The 23278-nt window shown below is 39.7% G+C and overlaps 1 protein-coding gene across 1 annotated transcript; it reads right to left on the reverse strand.

Moving 5' to 3' along the window:
- Positions 1-108: 108 nt before the first annotated feature.
- LOC148367219 (uncharacterized) lies at positions 109-23084 on the reverse strand. Its single transcript, XM_088333222.1, has 14 exons — positions 22959-23084; positions 17666-17865; positions 16272-16409; positions 14486-14603; positions 13185-13371; positions 11457-11598; positions 11206-11361; positions 9906-9954; positions 8397-8579; positions 5163-5563; positions 4508-4604; positions 2522-2744; positions 369-437; positions 109-290 (listed from the first exon to the last, which is right to left on the reverse strand). Exons 1-14 carry the CDS (start codon positions 23082-23084, stop codon positions 109-111), a joined length of 2271 nt encoding a protein of 756 aa, XP_088189348.1.
- Positions 23085-23278: the final 194 nt, after the last annotated feature.

The following is a 23278-nucleotide window of genomic DNA, read 5'->3' on the forward strand; positions in this document are numbered from 1 at the left end:
TAGTTTATAAAATGCATTGAATGAGAAAACTGAAACATCATGCTGAATGGAGTAAAACATTTATTTTATAATCACAGAATTATCCAATGAACAACATTACTTAGCAGATTAAGAAAGAAGAAGAGGCTTCTGGTCATCTTCTTTGTTCTTTCCTGTGAAATAGGCGAATATGATTGCCAATGTGAGCACAGCTAACAAGCAAGAACTACCCAAGATCACCGTGCTGAAGTCGCTACTAGGCATCTCTTTGACCTCCATTGGTCCTTTGCTCACTTTGGCTTCTCCAGAAGCTAACAGAAAATATAAATACAGATGTTAGATGATAGTATACGCTTGGGGAAGATAACATGGACAATTTGTTAAGGCACCTGGTGTGTAATTATCAATAGTCTTCATCACATCGTTGGAGTCCATGTAGGCATGGTGTCTGGCTTCATCTTTAAAGGTATTCCCAAACAGATTTTTTTTACATTAGGCACAGAAAGTGTAGTGTTCCTCCCAACAATTCTGCAAATATGTTGCAAAATACACTCCGGGGGACTAAAAAAAATTGGTTTCAAAGGCTAGCCATCTGACTTTTTTTCCTGTAGAGCTGTGGCATCATTAAAGGAACACAACACCTTCAAAATGATGAATCCCATTAACACAGCATGTGAGGAAGCTCCGAAACCAAGATTGTAGTTTACAGCGATTACATACTGCTCGTTTCTGGCCTGAAAAATTGGAACTTAGCTTACCCTGTCGCTTGGGGCCTTTTGACTGTTTTATTCGAGTTGCCTACTTTGACTTCCACAAGCTACGTAGGGTAAGTGTACCTGCTATCATTACGTCGTGCATCCTATCTTTGCCTACACCTCGTTTTAGGTAGGCCATTGTGGCCTTTCGTTTGTGTTTCTCATCACGTCTCTCAAAGTTGGTATAATATTGCCTGGCAAGCTTCATGTTAGCGTCGGGGCTGCCGATGGATTTCCCGTTTTGTTTGGTGAGTTTCTTAGCGAAATGGCCTGGCGTTAACACCCGTTTTTCCGTGCCCCTTGGTTTATTCCTGGTGTTCTGCCGGATCGACCTACCCTCTCGAGACGTGAAACCGTAAGCTTACCTGACGGCAGCAACTTTATTTGCTTGATAATTAATTAGGTAAAACCAGCAACATTGAAGCTAAGAAATGTTGCAAACAGATCGGTTCCTGATGAAAAAAAAACGAGGTTTGGCATGCATACGTAAAGTAGTGCATGATTACTTTAGTAAACAAGCACCATGCTTGAAAGCAACCACAGAAAAACACACAAGGCTTGAAAGCTAGGTCAGAAAACAGTACTTTGAAGCAGTGAAGAGTCAAGACTATCTGCATTGGTAGGAAGTCTCGTGGGGTGGGAAGTAATTTCAGAACACCTGCCGGCTAAACATTTATTGCTGTAGCCGCTGCTTTTCGTTGTTGGTTCCCAGTTAGCCTGTCTGCTCATTGCGTTTTTTTGGGGTCGGCCAGCCTCGCATTTTACCGGCAAGGCTGCAGTTTTGTCCCTTTTTCAACTGCGGGACCTTTGTTGTACCGTTCCTGCATCCACCTGCAACGCAATTCCAAGGCATTCTCTCGAAAAATGACCGAAACTTTGCCTAGATCACTCGTAACCTACTCAACTAATCAACCTGAAACCAATATGGTGACTGTCTTGCTAGGAGCTGATGTTACTCAGATGACGTCACAGCTCAAGATGTCAAAGACGTGCTGTCTTCAAAACGCACTATTTTGGCAAATAAATGGAATATACAGATGAAATACATACAGGGTTCGTACCGCTGCTTAGCTTTTTTAAAAAAAGCTTGAATTTTAATATTCTGTATCTAAAAATAGGTTAGTGCTTGAATTTTGGGTGAAGTGCTTCTAAATGCTTGAAATTGTTGCCAAGTTTTCGCAACAAGTCTGATTAAAAATCTCGCTGACGCTGCACCCTGGTCGCTTTGCTTAGTCCTTTGTAATCAACAATATTGTCCTATAAAGCGTCATCACCCCCTACGGGTCCTGGCCTTGAGGACAGGTGCATGCTACACCTAAACGGGGAACTATCAAATGTGTATCAGTGCGAGGATAACATATCAATTATGGGCATTTATTATGAGCCATTCAAAAATTTAAGCTAGCATTTCTCAGTGGTAAATCAGAATTGGAAGAACTCCCTGTAACTGAAAACTGTAAGCCACATATCACTGTCATTTTACCTGTATGGGGTAAAGATTTGTCCCAAAAATATTTATACACTTATTGTTCACATCAGCAAATATATTAACGATTTAATCAAGATCTAAAAGTCATATGTCTTGTAAATGCAAACACAAGATGAAAAATTGCATATGCCTCACTTTAAATTTCTTCTCTTACTACTACTTGAGAAATTAAAAAGTTGTCTTTGAAAGTGCTTAAATTTGGCCTTGAAAGATGTGTACAAACCCTGTATATTTAGCTTTTCTGCAAAAACCATGTATGATTTCCACATACTTTACATGTTTAGGAAATTGGGATTACCTTTAATGGCCTGAGAATCAATCTTCATGTCTCGGTTGTTGTGGCGCACAACCCCACTGGGAACAGCGTCACTGACCAGTTGGAAAGGACCCTGAGTCAGGTACCGGACGGAGGTCTGCGTGTCCATTGCACTTCTGCGGAAGCGTTCCTTAAGACAACCCATTGCACATCTGGAGAGGGGATCGCTCATGTTGCATAGAAGCACCGAGCAGGTGATGTAGAACTGTAAAAAAAGAATATTGGATCCTTGATTGTCAGTTGCAGAATGAGGCCTGAATGAAGGTGGTTTACAATCTTGCTGTGAGGATGCGTGCCACAGTGGCTGACTATTCGTTTCCACTTGGAAACTACAGATTCAAGTCTATGGTTGCATTCGATTGAACCTTCAGAACATGTTACGGTTTAGATGAGGAGTGCGCTAACTTTTTGAGTCATGGGCCCCACTGGGTTGAAAAAATGGACAGAAGGAAATGAATGAATGATTGATTTACAGAAATACTACAAAATTATTAAAAATACTACAGAAATGTAACTATAAAAAAATTCTATTACAGATATAATACTACAGTAATACTACAAAAATGCTACTCATTAATACCAAAAACACTTACAGAAATACTACAAAAATGCTCCTATGGAAATATTATAAAAATGCTGAAATTTATATACTCCAACACTACATGTCAATTTTAGTGATTAAATTGGGGACTTCATTAATTGTTTTGCTTTAATTCTGAAAAGGGAAAATACAAAAAAATACTATTTCAGTAATGCGATACTTCAATAATACATCACAGAAACACTATTACAGTAATACTACAAAATCAAAACTACCAAAATACTACGACAGATATACTTTAAATATTACAAAGGTCCTGCGAGATAGTAAAATATTATCGGCCTTGATATAGTAGTTTGCTCTGATTCTGATTTCCATGGTTACCAATAGCAGGAGAATCCTCCTGATCTGACTCAGATACAGCACCTTCATCATCTGGTCTCTGTTGTTGGTGTATCGCGTTGTCCTACTCTTCAGAGATAAGCTAAGCAGCAGGCGTGTGACAATACTAATACAGTAATCCCTCGGTTATCGCGGTTAATGGGGACCAAAACCACCCGCGAAAAGTGAAAATCCGCGAAGTAGCGACGCCCCTTCAAAAATGCTTAAAAAAAATTATATATATATTTTTTTAAATTATTTTATTTTACTATTATTATTTTTTAGACCCGCGAAGCTCTGAACCCGCGAACGTGGAACCGCGACGTAGCGAGGTCCCACTGTACTATATCCTAAAAAGAACTACCAATACTACTACAGAAATAGTACAAAAATAATGCTAAAGAATTACTTCAGACATACGATAAATCTAAATATCAAACTTAATGATTAAAATAGGGACCTGATTTAATATTTTGCTTAAATTCTAAAAGGACGGAAATACTACATAAATACTATAAAGCTCCTAGTTCAGTAATACTACTACAGAAATACAATTAGAATTTAAAACTACCAAAATACTTCCATAGAAATAATACATTTGATAAAGGTCAACCTAATACAAAAATGATGGAAGTTTATTTATTTATAACAAATATAAAAACAAATGTGTTGAAGTGTGCATGTATATTTTTTCATTCATGCAAATAAAAGCAATTGGATAGGTCCCCAGGCCTGGCGGGCTTATGGCCCCTTTCTTTTTTTAACCCAATCCGGCCAGCGATTCAAAAACTTTGCCCAACCCTGATCTTAAAAAGGCCCGTCAACACCAAACTATTACTTTTGCATCCAGTTGTGGCCCAATAAAACAAAACTTTGATGCTATAGAAAACAAAATATGAATTTGTGACTCATTGATCAACATGTAACAAGTGATCGGATGTAATCAGTACTGGCCCAAGTCAAAATTCAAGTCAATTTTAGTTGAAATTTGCATTGTGGAGGTTAAAAACACAGTTAAAGCACACATCATTTTGTTATCCCGTCACCTGATCGTCGTCCCCGTCAAATCTGAATGCTTGAAATGCCAAGTGGTAGGACAAATTCTCAACAACTTCCACTCTTAAAGATGGATCCATGACACATCTGCAAAGACAAAAAGATCATGCGGAAACGCCATTTACTCATTCGTTATGATTATTTTAATATTTCTCATCCTTTTCACTTCGCTGTGATAGTCAATAAATACGATGCATAGCGCGAGTATTGGACCCCCAAGAACTTGTCATATTGCCAGGGTTGTTAATAAAAGACAAAATAAACTAAATATGAATAAAATGACTAAATTTTGTGCAGGCTTGGGGAGTAACGGAATACATGGAACAGCAAAAATGATGTTGGTAAGCTGTTTGGATTTATTTTCATTTTGTTGTCACATTTTATGTTAGTTTTGCCGGACATCAAAGAGATCAAAGCCAGGAGAGAAAGCTTACCACGTGTTGTGAGTCATAATTGTATTCATATTTAGTTTCTTTTGTCTTTTATTCGCATATTTGGTATTGGAGTAATCCAAAAGTAATTGAAAGTAATCCAGTTAAAGTAACCCTACCCAACCCTGGATATGACCAGGGTAGATGGATAGAACCAGTAACTGTAACTCAAGAGTATTTTTCAGTAACTCAACCAACGCTGGTCAGTACTTACCCGTCCTTGAGAAGATCATAGTAGTCCACATTGTCAGGGTTGTCGTCAGGGGTGGCTTTACAAGAGTCCAAGAACAAAATGACATTTGGCAGTTGTGTTTCTGCCCTGATGCCCAAATAAATGTTTTGAAGGAACTCAACCTGCACCGGGTAAGCGCTAGGCTGCACTTTACTTGAGAAGTCGCCATCTTTGTAAACGTCAAACGAATAAGTAAATGTGCTGAATCGGGAGTCGCTGAAAATCGAATCCGTCTCCTGGAGATCATAATTGGAGGAGATGCTGGCTGTTTTGGGGAACTGGCAAGAAAATCCAATCTTTATCGTCTTTGTCCGGGATATAATTGTCTTTGGATCGTGTAAGGTTTGGATATGATTCTTGAAAACGATGTACTTTGCTTCTTCCTGTTTTGATGAGAGAAGAAAGTGATGCGAGTTTGTCCAGGGCTCGTACAGGTGCTTGAAATCCCTGGAAATGCTTGAATTTTAATGTGTTTTCAGGGATTGAAAAGTCCTTGAATTTTTGGGGAGGTGTTTGTTAATAAGGGGTGGGCAACTATTTGGAGTGGGGGCTGCATTGTGTTCAGAAATGTGGCCAAGGGATCCTGGATACCTATCCCATTATTTTTAATTTATGAGTGAAGCATAATAAGTGTATGTTATATTTCTTTCTACGTTTTTAAATGGATTAGTTTTATAAAATTGGTTTTGAAACACTCACCAATAAAGCAAAATAATATATTAGGTCCCTAGTTTTGAAATACAGCACTGTATTACTGTAGTTGTATTTTTTTTCCTGCAATCTGACTTTTTTAGTATTACTGCAGTAGTATTTTTGTTGTATTTCAACAGTAGTATGTTTTGTAGTATATCTAGTATTTTGTAGTATTGTATTTTTCTGTAGTATATCTGTAGTTGCATTTTTGTAGTATTTTTCTTGTTATGTTTCTGAAGTAGTATTCTGTATTATACTATTGCTGTAGTGCATTTGTGTTTTTAGTAATTGTGCACTCAAATTTTTGTCATATTTCCGTCGTATTTTTTTCACTATTTCCATAGTAGGTTTTTGTGTATATCTGTATTATTTCGCAGTATTTCTAGAGTAGTATTTCTTTCGTATTTTTGTAATATTACTGTTGTTGTATTTTTTTTCTGCACTCTGACTTTTGTAGTACGTCTGTCTTAATTTGTAACACTGGATTAGTATTTTTGTTGTATTTCAACAATGGTATGTCTTGTAGTATATCTGTCTTAAAATTCCTCTAGTTGCTTTTCTGCAGTATTTCGGTTGTAATAATAATAATAATAATAATAATTTCCTTGTATTGTCATTCTGTGTAACAATGTACACAGAACGAAATGTCGATTGCATCTGACCCGATGCAGCCGCAGCCAAGAGAGGGCGCCGCCGACCACTTTTTAAGTCTTAGGAATGACTCGGCCGGGGCGCGAACCCGAACCTCCCAGTCTCAAAGCGGGCGCCTTACCATCTAGGCTACTGAGAAGTAGTATTTTGTATTATACTATTACTGTAGTGCACATAAGTTTTTAGTATTTCTGCACTTGATTTTTTGTTGTATTTCCATAGTATTTTTTTTTTTTTGTATTTCCAAAGTAGGGTTTTGTGGTGTATCTGTAGTATTTCTATAGTAGTATTTTTGTATTTCTAAAGTAGTATTTTTGTATTTCGTATTTTTGTAATATTATTGTAGTTGTGTTTTTCCAGTATTACTCTAGTAGTATTTTTGTCGTATTTCTTTCATATTTTTTCTTTTCAGAACACAAATTAGTGTATTAGGTCTGTTTTCAAAGAATACATTTGATCATTAGTTTTGTAATAATTTTGTAGTATTTTTGTACTATTTCTGTACAAGTATTTTTGTTGTAGACACTAAAAGGGACAATGAGGACCATATTGGCAAAAAACACGTTTTTTTAGTAGTACTTTATTTACTGTTATATAGATTGTGTCGTGATTGCCAATTTGCAGCACCTGCGGCGGCTTGATTAGCGCCAACAGCCCGGACAGCTGATTGGTGGACACTCCCTTTTTAAACCCCCGGATTCCTCTTGGTGGCTGTCAGATCGTTGCGAACTGTTGCCTTCTGCTCAGTTAGCCTTCTCGTCCGACTCCGTTTTTGCTAAGCCCTTTCCTGTCTGATCTTCGTTACTGACCTGTTTCTGGACCTGTTTACGCCCCGTTCTGCCTGCCCCTGTTACCGACCTTGATTACCAACTCAATATCGCCTTTGATCTCCCGTCCCGGCCAACAAATTACTATTCCCGCCTGTCTCCGCCAGACACCGAGGTGTCACTTCGCCTCGCTCGCTTCTGTTGTCCGTCAGCCCTCGGATCAAGCAAGCAAGCAAGCCTTACTCTCCCTCTCTTTCCTAATAAAAACTGAGAAAACGAGCGCTATTGAGTCCTGTGTTCGTTTCTGGTCTGTGACAGATTGTAATTATACTTTGACAATTTTCCTTTTGCAGGCTCCCTGGAAAAGCCTGCAAGCTCACAGGTGTAGTTTGCCCACCCCTGTTGTAAATGCTCAAAACTGTTGTCATATTTCTCAACAACTCTGCTTAAAAATCACATTGCTCTGTGGTGTTTTATTCTCCATAGTATTTCTTCCTCCCTCGTGATTAACGGCAGCTGGTATTAGTTTGTATGGTATTGTCCTATGGAGTGTCATTAGACCCCTATGGGTCCCGCCCAAGAGGATAGGTTTATGCTACACCTAAACAGGGCGTTATGAACTTGTGTTGGTGTAAGGATTATGCATCAATTATAGACATTTATTTTAGGCATTGCACCAAATTAAGGTAGCATTTCTCAGTGGTAAATTATGATGGGAAGAACTTCCTGCAACTGAAAATGTAAGCTAGATATTAATGGAATCTTCACTCAACACTGATCCTGGGGAGGGATTTGTCTCTAAAATAAAGACACACATATTGTTCAGATCCACAAATACACTTGTGATTTACTCAAGATCTAAAAATCATGCGTCTTTATGGCCAAAAATGCACACTCAAGATTCAAAATTCAATATACAAATCACAGTTAGATTTGTGGCTCTGCAAAATACATGACTCACACCAGATTTTTCATTTAATGGTACTAGAGAAATTTGAAAATTAGCTTTGAAAGTATTCAAAAACTGCTTGAATTTGGCCAAGAGACAGATGTACGAACCCTGTTGATCAATTGGAAATGTTGTGAATGGGGGAAAAAAGCCAACCTCAACCGTTGTGCCGCAAGTGCTGAAGGAGGCTGAGCCGACGATGTGAGTTTCGTTATGAGCCACTAAGCAGGAAGCGTCGTTCAGTGACAAATAGTTGACGTCCACATCAGGCAGCGTCAGCCTGGCAACGGCAACCGTCATTTGATTGGCTGAGCATGTCACTATTGTTTTGCTCGGTGTCTCTGAAATCAGATTTCAGGAAAGTATCTACATCATTCAGATACAATTTCATGCTGTAATTGAAATGTTACAGTTCTCTGACAAACAGGTGAAATGAAAAATGGGAAAATTACATGATATGCATGGCCTTTATGTGCTATTCTTCCAGAAAGGGGGTTATTCTTGCCACTCTTGCTTACATAAAGGGCATATTTATGCAGAGTAAGACCGATATTTGCCATATGCACAGATTGTCCCACCTCATCTATGTTTGCAGGTCATCAAATGTAATCATTGGTCTCTTGGTTGCTTCTCTGATTACTTTCCCCCTTGTTTGGGCCAAAGGTTTAGATGGACGTCCAGGTCTTGGTAGTTTTGCATTTGGTTTTATGCTCCCTCCATTTTTATATAATTGCTCACACAGTGATCCGGTAACTCTTGTAAAATCTTCTTGTATCCCATTCCTCCTTTGAATTTCTCCACAACTTTATCCTAAACCTACCTGGTATGTTTTTGGTCTTCATAATGCTACCTGTTCCTTTCACAGACCATTGATCCCATCACAGACCATGTGCATTTAAATTGTGACTTGGTGACACACAAGTGCACTCTGTCATTGTTAGTCACTTAGTTTGACATTGGATCATTCAGAAGCCATCAAATAAGTTCTAGAGTCAGTTGGATGAGGTGAGACAGTAGGGGGGCAATATTTTTGCAACACCTACATTTTATTTATTTTCATGGTAAATATATAGAATGTTGAAATCATTTGGTTTTACGTCACTATTGTGTCTCACATATTGATTCTTAGAAAGATTTTCAGGTTTTTTATATTTGAAGCCTGAAATGTGGCAATAGAACCAAAAGGTCTTGTGGGGGGCAACATCTAGCTGTGTATGGAGGACTTATCCTGCCCTATGTAGAAATAAATGGTTAAATAAATACAATACGTTTTCCCCGTGCAATGAATTTTGTTGTTCATTTATCTATATGGCATATATTTGTAGTAATTATACATGTATTTCTACCTAAGACAGAATCAGTCCTCCGTCGATGTCAGCATGAGTACTCGCTTTTTCAAACTACATAATGAAACGAGAATTAGTGTTTATTTATTGATTGATGTTTATTCTATGTAGAAATGTATATTTTTGATTTACATTTATATATTTTTCCAATGTCTATTTTTGTGTTTTTATCTGTAATTTTTTTATTTTTTGACATTTTGACATTAATTTGTATTTGACATATCTGGTCCTCAATACAAGGATGGATACTCTGCACATTTGTTAAAATAAATTTTGTCGGAAAATATAGTAATATAATTTGGATTAACAAACCATTAACGGATGTTGCTTTGCTCACCGTGACAACAAGACACCTCATTTCTGATTGACTGAAATTCAGAGCAGAGATAGAGAAATTAGAAAGGTTTTCATAATAAACATGAAATACTGTTGATATGTTAGAACATTGGTTCTCAACTGGTCTGACTTCAGGACCCACAGTTCCACCCTGATGACGAGCAAGCTGTGACCCAAAACGAATGCAAGTGCAGTACTGTGTACACTCACTTATAAGCCTACATCGTATATGAGCAACCTCCTTATACTCCTTTAAAATACCCACATACTAAAATGAATTCAAAATATTAATAAAGCGTGTACCTAAATATCCATAATTATTTGGTTATGTATTTAATAAAGATAGATATACTCTAAGCCTTTTACCAGTATAACATTTTAGAGCCATATATGTCATGGCCAGAACGGAATCAGGACCCAAATGTGTCGCGTTAACCACAAGTTTATTGATAGAAAGAGGAAGGGCAGCGCCCGCAATCCGGTGCTCGCTGGACGCGGGAAGCAAGCCGCTCACGCAATCGGATCGTGATCTGAATACGGAAGTGGAGATTGCGGTGTAAAGGACGGAAAAACAGGTCGATAGCCGGGACAGGAGAGCAAAAACGTGGTTGGGATCAAAAGCGGGTTGTAAGGCGAGACGGGAGAGCAAACGTGGTCGGAATAAAAAACAGGTCGGAGCCAGAGACAAACGGGGAGATCAGGAACGGACGGGTGGAAAAACGGGAGAGGCGAGAGTCAGGGTCAAAATGCTTGCCTTGTAATCACAGAGGTTTGCTGATGGACTGACAAACGGAAAGTGACAAGACTGGGCTTAAAAAAGGACAAGGAAACCAATCAGGTAGCCCGCAGCGGCTGACGCCAAATGAGCGGGCACAGGTGATATTAATCAGTAATCATGACAATTTACTTACTGTGCCTTCCAGAAGTCCTTCATTGGGAGACGCTCGTACACCATTTTTGTACTTTGCAATTGTTTCCTTTTTCGACTCGACTGTTGTTGTCACTGTTTTCCACTTTTCCTCCCCTTTATTGCTAACTTTCAGGGGACCCATTATTATTGGCAGAAAAGGTCAATAAAATCAGCAAAATCACAATTAAATGAAAAGTGTACCTCTTAAACGAACCGATTGAACAGGTAGAAGAGATTGGGTATGGTATTATCGCCATTTACTGTTAAAGAGTGTTATTGGCCCTCCTTTTTTTTCTTTTACCAAGGGAAAGGTCCACGACCCACTTTTGAGTCCCGACCCACCAGTTGAGAAACAGTGTATTACAACTCTTACGATTCATTGGTCTCTGCAGTGAAGCAGACGGGTGCAACTTTGTCCGCATCGCTGTGCTCCGGGGTCCAGGTTAATGTGAGTTCTGCTATTCCATTTTCGCCATCAATAAACTCTTTGTTCATGGTTCTGGGGCCGCTTACCTGAAAATCGTTGATGCTTCACAAAAGAAAATGTTGAGAATTTCAACTGAATGCATTTGCATCCTTTTTTGGAAATGTTTGACTTGAGTAAAAAACTGAAGGGAGACCTACGTAGCACGATGAGCCTGCGCTTGAGCGTGAAGAGTCAGTTTGTCACCAACGGTGGCATGAAAAATTGAACCATGTTTGGGTGTTGGGTCCAAGAACTTGGGTTGCACATGACCCAGTTCACAATTTGGCAGTGAAGAGAGGACTGAAACAAATGTAATTAAAGGGTCAAGTCTTTAAAAAAATATATATTGTCACGGTTGCCATGGCGCCCAATTGGTCCCAGCCGTGTGGCGCCAAGTTTTGTCACGGTTGCCACGGCGCCCAATTGGCCCCGCTTATGGACACCGGCTAAAACGCGTTGACAGATTGCTCCCTGGGAGTACTTAAACGCTGTGCTTTGAGCCGTTTATTGTCAGAGCGTCTGCGAAACTCCGGCTAGACTCTGTGTGATATGCCAAGTCCTGTGAATTTGCCTGTGTTTTGATCCTGTTTTATTTTCTGCCCGATCTGTTTGATTTTGACCACTCCTTAGTTCTGATTTCGATCTACTTCCGCGACCATCAATCCCCGGATCGAGTGTGTGCGCATTCCTCCTCTCCTCGATAAATTGTGAGTAACGTTACGCGATTGGGTTCTCATTCCTGTTTCCTGTCCTGGTATGTGACATATATAATAATAATACTACATTCGACTTCAAAGTGCCTTTCAGGACACCCAAAGTCACTGTAAACAAAGTAACAAACTACAGTAAAGCAAGAATAAAACAAGAATTAAAAAAGCTAGTAATAAATAGAGAATAAAAACACAGTAGGATTAAAAGGGGGTAGTGTGTGAAGCAGATGATCATGAAAAGGCAAGTCTGAAGAGGTGGGTTTGAAAGCGGACCGGCTGGCGGAATTCCGGAGGTGAGGCGGAAATGAGTTCCAGAGCTGGTGGGCAGAGCGGCTGAAAGCTATGCTCCCCATGGAGCTGAGACAGGCAGCAGGTATAGTGAGATGAAGGGAGGGGGATGATCCGAGGGTGCAGGATGGCATGGCAATGAGAAGTAGGTCGGAGAGGTACAGATGGGCAAGGTTATGAATGCCCATTAAGGTGCAGGGAAGGATTTTGTAGTTGATTTTATAGTTTATTGGGAGCCAGTGGAGTTGCTAAAAGACTGAGGAATTTTCAATGGAAGGAGAGAAGGAGTTAACTGTAAACCTATATTTCAGAGGTGGGCAACCTGGCCATAGAGGGCTGCATGTCCTGCATGTTCTTAAAGATGAGATTGGGGGGTCAAGTGTTTGAAATACTTCCAAGATTACAATTTCTGTGCCTTACCTACCTATCTACCGACCCATCTATTTATTGAATATTTACCATCGGACACCTGCAAAGACCTTCGCTGAGGATGTCAGGTTTGTTTGTTCTTTTGACAGGTATTATTGCTCGGAGTTGTTTGGCTTTTTTGGCTCGCTGTTCATTATTTCGACTGTTATTCCATACTGTTGTTTTTTATTTTGACTTATGCTCTGTTTACATCTAACTGTTGTCCAATCATGTTGCTCTTCTTTGAGTTCAATGCCTCATAGGGCTTATCTGTTTTTATAACCTAGGACACTTAATAAAAAGAAAGAGCTCAGGTAAGGCAGGGTTTTGGTACAGTCCTATGCTGTTATAAAATCTGTTGATGTCTTATCTCCTTATTTTGAGTGTCTACTATACTACAAACATATCACTAATCCTCTGGAGGATATCTCTAACTTTGTTAAAATTTCACAAGGGCAGCCTTAAAAAAGAATCACTTACTCTCCAGTAAAAATTGCAGTTTCACCTTGCAAAGAGGTGATGCGTTTTCATCAGAGTTCTCCCACTGTGTTGATGTCCCATTTGCAAAGGACAAACTAATGGTTTTTGTTGGGAAATCCTCAAGCATTAATTCAAACACGTAGACACCCACAGTGACATGGCCGGTCTTTTCCAGCGTGCACGTATTCTGGGAAAACAGAAAGCAAAACAGTGGGGATCATTTTCCTGTTGTATTCTTTCACAATCTTAATGGAGACTGGTGCAGTCAACCTGTACTCACTTGCAGTTGATTCTGTTTAAATTGAAACATTACCGGGGCGTAAATAAAAATTATATTGTTCTAATTTGCGGAACTGGACTCAAATGCGGAGAAGCCAGAATGGAGGCATGTATGGTCAACAAAGGATTTTATTTGATAACAAGAACCAGGAACAAAAAACAAAGATAATAATCATCGTCAAGTGGGGTGAGATTGGACACAACTGTGCCCAGTACCTGTTATGAACCAGAACAGGATCAGGACCCAAACGCGTGATGTTTACTCACACAAGCCTTTTATTTTACGAGCAATAGGGAGTCATGCACGATAGGCAGCAGCTTGGCATGAAATGACAGGAAATACCAACAGGAACAGAACCGAGTCGAAACCCACGTCTTGCAGGGCAGAGGTTTGTTGACGACCTTGCAAAGGAAAAATGAGAGCACTGAGCTTAAATAGACAGAAAGCCAATCTGTCAATGAGCTGCAGCTGGTGCCACGTGGGCGGGGCCAATTAGGCGCCATGGCAACCATGACAGTACCAAACCTGGTTAGCATTCTCTGAGGGAAGGTGTTGTGCCAAAACATGACATTACCTCCCCAAACAGCAAAAACAAAGATCAGAGAGGCTGCAACAGAAATTCTAATGCCAGGACAGGTAACCTCAAGAGGGCGAGGGATTTTCTCCTTGCTGAAGGGAAAGGAAACAGAAGCAGTCGAGGGACCTCTTCGCTGTGGGCACAGGAAAATGAAACGGCTGAGGGACCTCCTCGCTACCGTTATCTGTGTCTTGTATTGTTCCCATCTGTCCTGTCCCATTTCGATCTCTTCTGCCCAGCGATCGCAGAATCGCTGGCGTTTGTGTTCCCGCGCATGACTGCCTCGTTTCCCTAAAATAAAGCTTGTGTGAAAACGTTACGTGTCTGGGTCCACCGTGTTATCTGGTTCTGACATTTACTGTCAATGTAATTTTCAACATTTCAAGTTGGTCCTATGCAAAATCTATCGAATATAATTTTAAATAAATAATATTCAGAAATTACCTGGTTAAGAGTTATGTTGTCATGAACTGCAGCGTTAGCAGACAAACGACACTTAACATGATCTCCATCTGGGTCATAGGCTAAAAGTTGAATCTTAGAAAAACAGTTCTGGGGCACCCTGCATAAAAGAACAAACAGAAAATTATTAGTGTTTAGAAAAACATCACTCTTTGATTTAGTGCTCATTGAGGTGGAACTTCTCAGTCAATACATTTGCTTTAACAAAGGACCACTGCTTCCCCTATATATAAGGTGTTGGTCTTGGGCACATTTGAAGTCTCTATATCTCCTTAACTACGAATTGTAGCAAGATAAAAGTTGTGCCATTTTAAAGCTAATTCAATGAGGTTTTTGTAAGGTTACTGCTTTTTTATAATTTTATTTTCAGACCCAGTGATGGCTTTCACTATTTTGCGTGGTTACATTTTTTAACTTAAGAATGGACTGTTGTTCAATGTGCATTTTACAAAAAAAAACGTAGAGAAGCCGCCAGAGAGGAAGTCCATAATGAGATGATACAGTAAATTCATAATAGATGGGTGTTTATGCTCAGCTAAAAGGATGGTACGCCCCTTAACGTCAGAAGATGTGATTGAACAAGTTGGAACTGATTTCCAGCGGCGCCACCATGAATGGATCAGAAGAGCCACTTGACGTGTCTTAAGCAGAAGACTGTAGATGGCGCCTTACAATATACGTTAGTTCTACAGCGGAAAGACACTGAGAAACCAGCTCATCCTGACTTTTGATGAAAGATTTGAAGACCGGCCTGTTTTTAGCAATGAGACATATTTTCACATAAATAAAAACACTTGCATACAGGGTACTGTGAACTTACATAAACTTCATGAACATCAACGAGATTCCTCAAAAGTGACAGTGTTTTGTGCTATGTTGAAGAAAGCTGTCTACAGATTATTTCTCTATGAAAAAGCAGGAGTTAATGGTGAGACGAACCACGACATGCTGGTTAAAAATAAATTGAGTGAAAAAGAGTCTGGTGACTTTATTCTCCAACGAGATGGGCCGCCACTACACTGGAGCTTCAGGGTTAGAGTCAAGTCAAGTTAGACAGGTTTGGAACACAACACTGCCAGACAGATGGATGGATGGTCTAGGCAGAATGATCAGGATATCATGTCTTGGACACCCAGATCTCTCGATTTCACACCATGCAATTTGTTAAAGGGTTGGTCTATATACCCCCTATTCCAAGAGACGTGGATGAGCTGAAGCCTTGCATAACGGAAAGTGTTGCAACCATTGACAATGCATGCGTTTGTATCCTTAATAGTTTCCAAAGTATTTCATGTCCAAATGTACCCAAGACTTTTGGAACACCCTGTATTTGCAACCTATCAATGTTTTACTGCTTTCATGTTTTGTTTGTAAATTTTAAAATTTGCACAACTTATTGTTTGTAATCACAGTTTGGTCAATAATTCTTTTTAAAAAGAAAAAAAGAATCAGAGGAAGGAGATGTTAATCTTATAATATCAATATTGACTGTAATTTTTAAGGGAAAGCTCTTATTTTTTCTTTTATGTGTTTTGCTAATCGATTTTGTTATGATTCTTGTTTTTGTTCTGTGTGGAAGTTTTGTTATTGTTATGTATGTTTTTAAAACAAATGAAAGCGGAAACAGATGATGATAAAAAAGGGCAAACATCAACAAATAATACATTATTTGTATGCAAACACAAGGCGACTTGTTGGGTGCTATTTTACTTGTCAAATGTCTCTTAAATGTTGAGTTTGATCGCAAAACAGCAGTTATAATATTTACCTTATGGGGGACACTGTAGTCGTTTCTGGACATTTGTTAATGGCTCCCGTGTCAGATCGCATTCTAAGGTCCAGATGTGCCTGGCTCGTCCAATTAGTTTTCTTATCATTGTTAGGTGCCCAGCAGCATCCAGTATTACTGAAAAAAAGAAAGAATATATTAGTTGTATTACTTAATCATAGCGTTGTTACTTTGAAAAACACATTATTCATTTAGTTGTTGTCCACATATTTTTTGGAAGTTTTTCCTTGCCCTCATGTAGGTTAAACATCAGCGGATAGATGGATGATGCAGTGAAATAAAAGAAGGAAATGCAATTAAATTAATGCTATTTTTGTCTTTATACAAGTGTAACAAAAGTTGAGCTTGGATGGAAGCCAGACAGTCTGTAGTCTCTGATGTTTTTTTGCCCTTCCCAGGCACCAGGAGTTATGGATGGTGGACACGAGTGGAAGGGGGCGGTCAATGATCCTCTGTGCTGTGTTGGTCACCCTCTGCAGTCCCTTCCTGTCCGATTCTGTACAGCTTGAGTTCCACACGTACACAACGTAGGTAAGCAGGCTCTCAATATCTCACCAATAAAAAGTCACCAGCAGGTTGAGGTTAAGCGGCTCCTTCCTGAGCACTCTCAGAAAGTGCAGCCTCTGCTGTGCCTTTTTGATCAGTGTAGAGGGTTTGGATGTCCAGGAGAGGTTGGCAGAGATGTGGACTCGGAGGAACTTGAAGGACTCCACTCACTCTACACTTTCGCCGTTGACATACAGGGTAGCAAGGGCGGCCTTATTCGGACGGAAGTCCAGGATGAGTTCCTCATTCTTTTCAATGTTGAGCGCCAGGTTGTTGAAGGCGCATCACTCACTAATTCAAAGGACCTCATCTCAATGGTGGTCTGTGTAGCCCTTTATGATTTTTAATAGACCTCGTTCAATTAGTTGGATGAAAATTTCAAATTTCTCTTTTAATTCGATTGTTTCACTGTCATACCTTTAAATTACAACCATAATGAGCAATCTGATTTAATTACGGTTCTTTAAGTCGAACTCATGAAGAGTTCAAGAGAAGGAAGTTTTCCTTTAAAGATATTGAGCATGCACATTCTGTCCCTTCAAGATTTCGAGCTCTTTAAAGAGCCCGTAAGAGGGAATGTTAGTTTATTTAATTAGGTATCTGATTATGTTGTCACAATGGCATGAGTTAGAGATATCAGAATGTCCTTTGCCTTAAAGCTAAAAATATACTTAATGTGGGTTAATAGCCACAGCCTTAAGATATATGTATAGTAATTAGAGTTAGGGAGTATTACCTGGTATCAAAACTTGCCCATACCCATCGCCACCACACAAAACAGTAATGCAGTTATTGAACATGAATGTGAAAGGTTTTAATACTATTACCTCAGTGAAATGTGGGACATGTTCATGAAGACGTCCGCCACTGTCTGTCTATCTGAGTGACACCACCTGTCCTGCCCAGTGTTGTCCCAGTCGGTTTGCAAGACAATACTGTTGATGAAGTTTGTACAATGCTCACATGTAAAGGTAGTGGACTGATGAACGCAGTTATTCCGGGTGTTCTGTCTTTGTTGGAAAGCCACCTGCAAAAACGAGTTCAGACGTGTAATATGAAAGGGATTACTCCCAAATATTTTCAGTTTCTACGGATTAATTCCACAAATGCAACAGTCGTCAGGCTGCCGTGTTTAGACTAGAAAGCAGGCAAAAAACGTACAGTAAATACTATATAATGACTTTCTTTTTAATACTGTTCTGAAAAAGTCTTGGCGACATGGCCAAAACTGTCAATTACCGGTAGTTTGAACTAGTGTCTCTCAACTGGTGGCTTGGGACCCAAAAGTGGGTCTCTGACCTGTTTTCAGGGGGTCAATAATGCCTTGCTAAATCTGTTCTTCTTGTTCAGTCATTTAGAGCCTGCATGGCAGTGTTTGGGAGGGCCCACATCTGATTTTATGGAGATTTTGGTAATTATTTTATTGAGAACTTAGTGGTCAGGGTTTCGACATGTTCGTCCAAGGCACGCAAATAGCAAACTTCCCACCGATAAAAGCCTGGAAGCTCTCGCCCACCTGTGGGTCTTTCCGTCGCTCAAGGTTAAACTTGATCCGTGGGTTCCAAGACGTCTTGACCATCTGGAGGCGAACACGGAAGTTCATCATGACCAGGTCATGATCCCTTTTCACATCTGCGCTTGGATATGTGCTGTCTTGATTCTAATTTTGAAATGTTGTGGAATAAGGATGTAGTCAACCTGACTGTGGTGGATTCCAGCCAGATGGTGCCATGTCCATTTCCTGGAGTTCCTGTGGTTGCCAAGAGTGGTTGCCAGCACTAAACTAACTAGTTGAAGGAGCAGTTGTCCTCTTTAATTGGTTTGTAGGTTAGAGCTTGTTTTCCAATTTCTATGAGCATTCCCACGATTTTGGGCGTTCCAGTCTCCTTGCCAAATAATCATATCTTTCTTTGGTGATTTGTCAAGGATGTCTTGAACCTGGGCATAAAAGTCCACACTGTTCTATGGTTGGTGCACAGGCCTGGATGAGTGTGATGCTGAAGGCGTAACGTGATGAGCCTGCTTGAAATTGGGAACATCCTAGTACAGATGCTTTTGTGCACCAACAATCTCACAACATACATGAGCTTGTTAGCTTCTCCACCATAGTAGAAAACATGGCCCTCATCAGCGGTCATCTCTTCAAAGTCTTTCCATCTGGTCTTACGTAGACCCTAAAGGTCCCAAGAGTATCTTTCCATGTCATAGATAAGTTCTTTCAGCTTTCCTTGTTGGTTCAAATTGCGGACATTCCATGTGTCAGTGGTAGAGGTGTTCCTACCACGCAATATAGGTGTGTTCCTTCCCATATTTTTAGCTTTTTACCAGTACATTAATCTTTATTATTGATATAATTAAATATTTATCATTATTTAGGTACACTTTAGGGCAGCACGGCAGCGCAGTGGTTAGCGCATGTAAGGCACAGTTCATGTCTTGGGAACCTCCTGCGTGGGTTCAAATCCAGCTCCAGACTTCCTGTGCGGAGTTTGTATGTTCTCCCCGTGCTTGCGTGGGTTTCCTCCGGGCACTCCGGTTTCCTCCCACATTCCAAAAACATGCAATTCAGGTGAATTGGCCGGTCCAAATTGTCCCTAGGTATGAATGAGCGAGTGAGTTGTCTGTCCTTGTGTGCCCTGTGATTGGCTGGCAACCAGTTCAGGGTGTCCCCTGCCCACTGCCCGATGATTGCTGGGATGGGCTCCAGCACCCCCGCGACCCTACTGAGGATAAGCGGTGTAGCTAATGGGATGAGATGAGATGAGGTACACTTTAAAGAAATGTATTGGTACAAGTTTATTTTAGTATATGGCTATTTTAAAACAGTTTAGGGTGTTGCTTATATACGAGTATACACGGTACTTAATCGTTTTGGTTTTGCTGGCGATTTTCTTGTTTTATTTTTCTAAAACAAGATAAAAAGAGTAGATTCTACCATCACTGCTTTAAATTTCACAATTCTTTAATTCGATGAATTTGAGAAGTGGACATTTTTTCTTGATTTGGGTCGCAGTGTGTCAGCAAGGTGGAATAGTAGGTCCTGACATCACACCGGTTCAAAGTTACTGGTTTAGACAACCATACGTGGTATTTGGAGCAGGGCCTTGAGCCGTCTGGGACTGTGCAGGCGATGGACAAGTAGATCCACATGGATATTAGAGGTGAGCAATGAACCATGTTTGGCTTCAGTGTCCAAGGAGGCCTCTGTCAAAGGTATTTAGTAAAGACCAAACTAGATCTGTCCGTCACACTGTCCGTCTTATTGCCCCATTTGTCTGCTTCCTGGAACCCCACTTCCAGCCTCCAGATTGTATCCGATGTCCTAGCCCAAGTAGGAAGTGGGCCAACCAAGGTTCGTTCACCTTGGCCATAGCCAACATAAGTGTCCTATGACAATGGTCGGCATCCACTGGGCTGCAGACTGGTACCAATCACCCGATGGACTGCCCTTTTTCTAATTGAATAATGTTAAAACACATCAACACTTTTCACAAGTGAATTGCTACAACCGTTACTTCTTAGTTCATTTATGCCCAGGATATTCTGTAATAAACCCATCAAAGGACCTGCTCATCAGTTTTCAGAATCAACAAACGCACAGCGGAAAAAGCCATTCTTCAACAAGACGTACGGCAAATTTCAAGAATTGGAGTTCCCCAACTTTGCCTGAGGCCATAATGAGGTGTTAGAAGACAAGGAGCTTAATTCTACGTGTGTGAAAAGCCAAGATTTGCCAGTCAAAAATTCCGGCCGCCCATTTCGACATTTCTGTCACATGAAATGATTTGTAAATGTTTGTGAGATGTTTTTGTACTTCATTCACGATAACTTCTCTTGTGACACTTATAAAGAATGACGTAAGTCTTTTCTTCCTCAAGCTCTTTGCAGGCAAAATTTTGGTCAAACATTGATGCCATATTCTGGATTGATTGGTCCAAGATTACCCCTTTTTTAATTGAACTGATTTCTTCAGGTTTGTATAAAGGGGGGAGGTTTTACAACAAAATGATCCAAATTTGGAGGTTAACCGCAATTATTCAAGCTACTTTTTGTTGTTTTGTTTAACAAAACCTGATTCATTTTTGATTGTGGGTAAGTAACACAAAATGTTCCAAATTTTGATGTCGCTGTATTGTATAGTGAAACAAAGATCAGGAAAGGAAAGATAAAAACTACAGAAATTCAAATCGAACAAACTGCACGGTTTTCATTTTTATTTTTTTCCTAGTCTTTTGTGAATGGAAGAGAAAAAATAATTAAAAAGAAAAGAGGAAAAAAATAGAAAATGAAATGAAATGAAATGATCTGCATTTATATAGCGCTTTTCATGTCAATGACTTCCCAAAGCGCTTTACAATGTGCTCCACATTTCCCAATAGCGGCCTTGTATTGCAGCCATGTAAGACGCTAACCTGCTTATTGGGGGCATTAGGGGTTCAGTGTCTTACCCAAGGACACTTCGACATGTGACACGGACGAGCCGGGATTCGAACTGGGATCCCTTGATCCCAAGACGACCTCCTGAGCTACTGCCGCCAAAAAAATGGAAAAGAAAGAGGAAACAGAAAAAAAGGAAAGGACAGGGAGAAGAAACGAGAAAGACGAAAAGTGAAAGAAAAGGGTAGAAAAACAGAAAACAGAAAGAAATAAGAAAGAACAAATTACAAAATGGTATAAAAAAGGCAGATGGAGATATGAAAAGAAAAAGAAAGAAAAAAATAGAAAATCAAAGAAAAAAAGGACAGCTCCCTGTAGGTGATTCCTCATCAAATGTCAGATAAATAATTTTCCATCTATGATTAATTAAAAATTGAACATTTACATAATAGTTCATGTATTGTTGCTTATGGTTCGAATCAATATTGTTTACTATTAAATAAATTAATGTTTACCACCAGCTCAGTGGCAATAAGCTCGGTGGCCTTCGGAGGTCACTGGTTGGAGCCTTGGCCGAGTCATACCGAAGACAACATTGGGTATCCCTGCTTGACCCCTTGACATTAGGGGTTGGAATTAGGGGGTTTGGTCACCTGATGACTCCCAAAGACAGTTGTTGCGACACATCGGTTAAAATGAAATGAAATGAAATTATCTGCATTTATATAGCACTTTTCAAGTCAATGACTTCCCAAAGCGCTTTACAGTGTGCTTCACATTTCCCAATAGCGGCCTTGTATTGCAGCCATGTAAGACGCTAACCTGCTTATTGGGGGTATTAGGGGTTCAGTGTCTTACCCAAGGACACTTCAACATGTAACACGGACAAGCCGGGATTCGAACTGGGATCCCTTGATCCCAAGACGAGCGCTCTACCTCCTGAGCTACTGGCGTTGAGTTCAGTGAGGGGATGGGGAATCCCCTCCTCTGTATCAAGCTCCAAGAATACAAGTATGTGTGTGTATCATTGACTCTAGCTACATCCCACAAGGGGGATATGGCTCCAGAATGTACTAATGCTGCGAAGGGGCTTTAAATAATATACACTGTCCCTTTAACAGAAAATAGCATAATACTCGTTGCCTCTGAACAACTTGACCCCATTTTAAGGAATTACTCATAGAAAATGTTATCTCTCATTTTTTACCTTTTGAAAAAATATTTTAAAGTAAGTGGATGTTCAAAGTGTATGGTTTGTATTTGAATATATAACAAAATCATATGGATGGCTGACTAGAACCTATTCACTCAATTTGGAATATTCCTATGTTCTTAAGGTAACCATTGTGTTTGGATTTTGATTTACAACAAGTTGCATGTAAGTGTTTATGTTGGAACAGTGCAACATCCAGATTACTTTCTTTTGAAGTTCATGGTCATAAAGACATCATTTATTTAGGGTCAGTTTTCTTTTTGGAGACATTTGTAGAGGTGTGTGTTGGGTTTTTCACATTCACTGAACCGAAAAAAACAAACGGTGGTAAATCAAGATACACTTCATATATTGTTGAACTGTGTGAGGAAGAAACAGAAAAGTAAAAACATTTTATATTATTATTTTATAAATTCAAAGATTGTCTATTCGATTGATAGTAACTATCTATTGTAAATTTGAATAATTTAGTTTGTATCAACACTTAAGCCAGAAAAACAACAACAAAAGCAAGAAGTGAAGCAAAATACCTTAAAATTTCCATTAGGTTCTCTGTATGGCTTCAGGAAATGAATGCTATTTCCCTGAAAATTGTCGGATGAAGTTGACCTGAGTGTTGTTGCCAACAGCATCAGTATTGTGACACCAGCTGCCATGATGTCTGCGAGGATTTGTTTAGAGATTCTTCAGTCCCTTTCAGACCTCTAAAGAGGCGTTTCCTTCGGAGTCCAACCAACAGGTCAAACCAGATGCTGATGTTAATGTTTTGCCTCTCTGAATCTTCTTCTTCAACACAATCATGGTTATTGTCTCTCGAGGGTCCTACAAGTCTCATATGTTACCCCAGTGC

The sequence above is a fragment of the Urocampus carinirostris genome, chromosome 4 (assembly GCF_059441175.1).
Source record: "Urocampus carinirostris isolate Australia breed hairy pipefish chromosome 4, RoL_Ucar_1.0, whole genome shotgun sequence".
NCBI classification, from domain to species: Eukaryota; Metazoa; Chordata; class Actinopteri; order Syngnathiformes; family Syngnathidae; genus Urocampus; species Urocampus carinirostris.

What these genes read in the sequence shown, in the direction of transcription:
- LOC148367219 (XM_088333222.1), bottom strand. Translation starts at nt 23,084, where the DNA reads ATGGCAGCTGGTGTCACAATACTGATGCTGTTGGCAACAACACTCAGG. An exon ending in ACAACATAACTCTTAACCAG is followed by an intron (nt 13,372 to 14,485) that starts GTAATTTCTGAA and finishes CTGTTTTCCCAG; the next exon opens with AATACGTGCACGCTGGAAAA. An exon ending in TATTGATAATTACACACCAG is followed by an intron (nt 291 to 368) that starts GTGCCTTAACAA and finishes ATTTTCTGTTAG; the next exon opens with CTTCTGGAGAAGCCAAAGTG.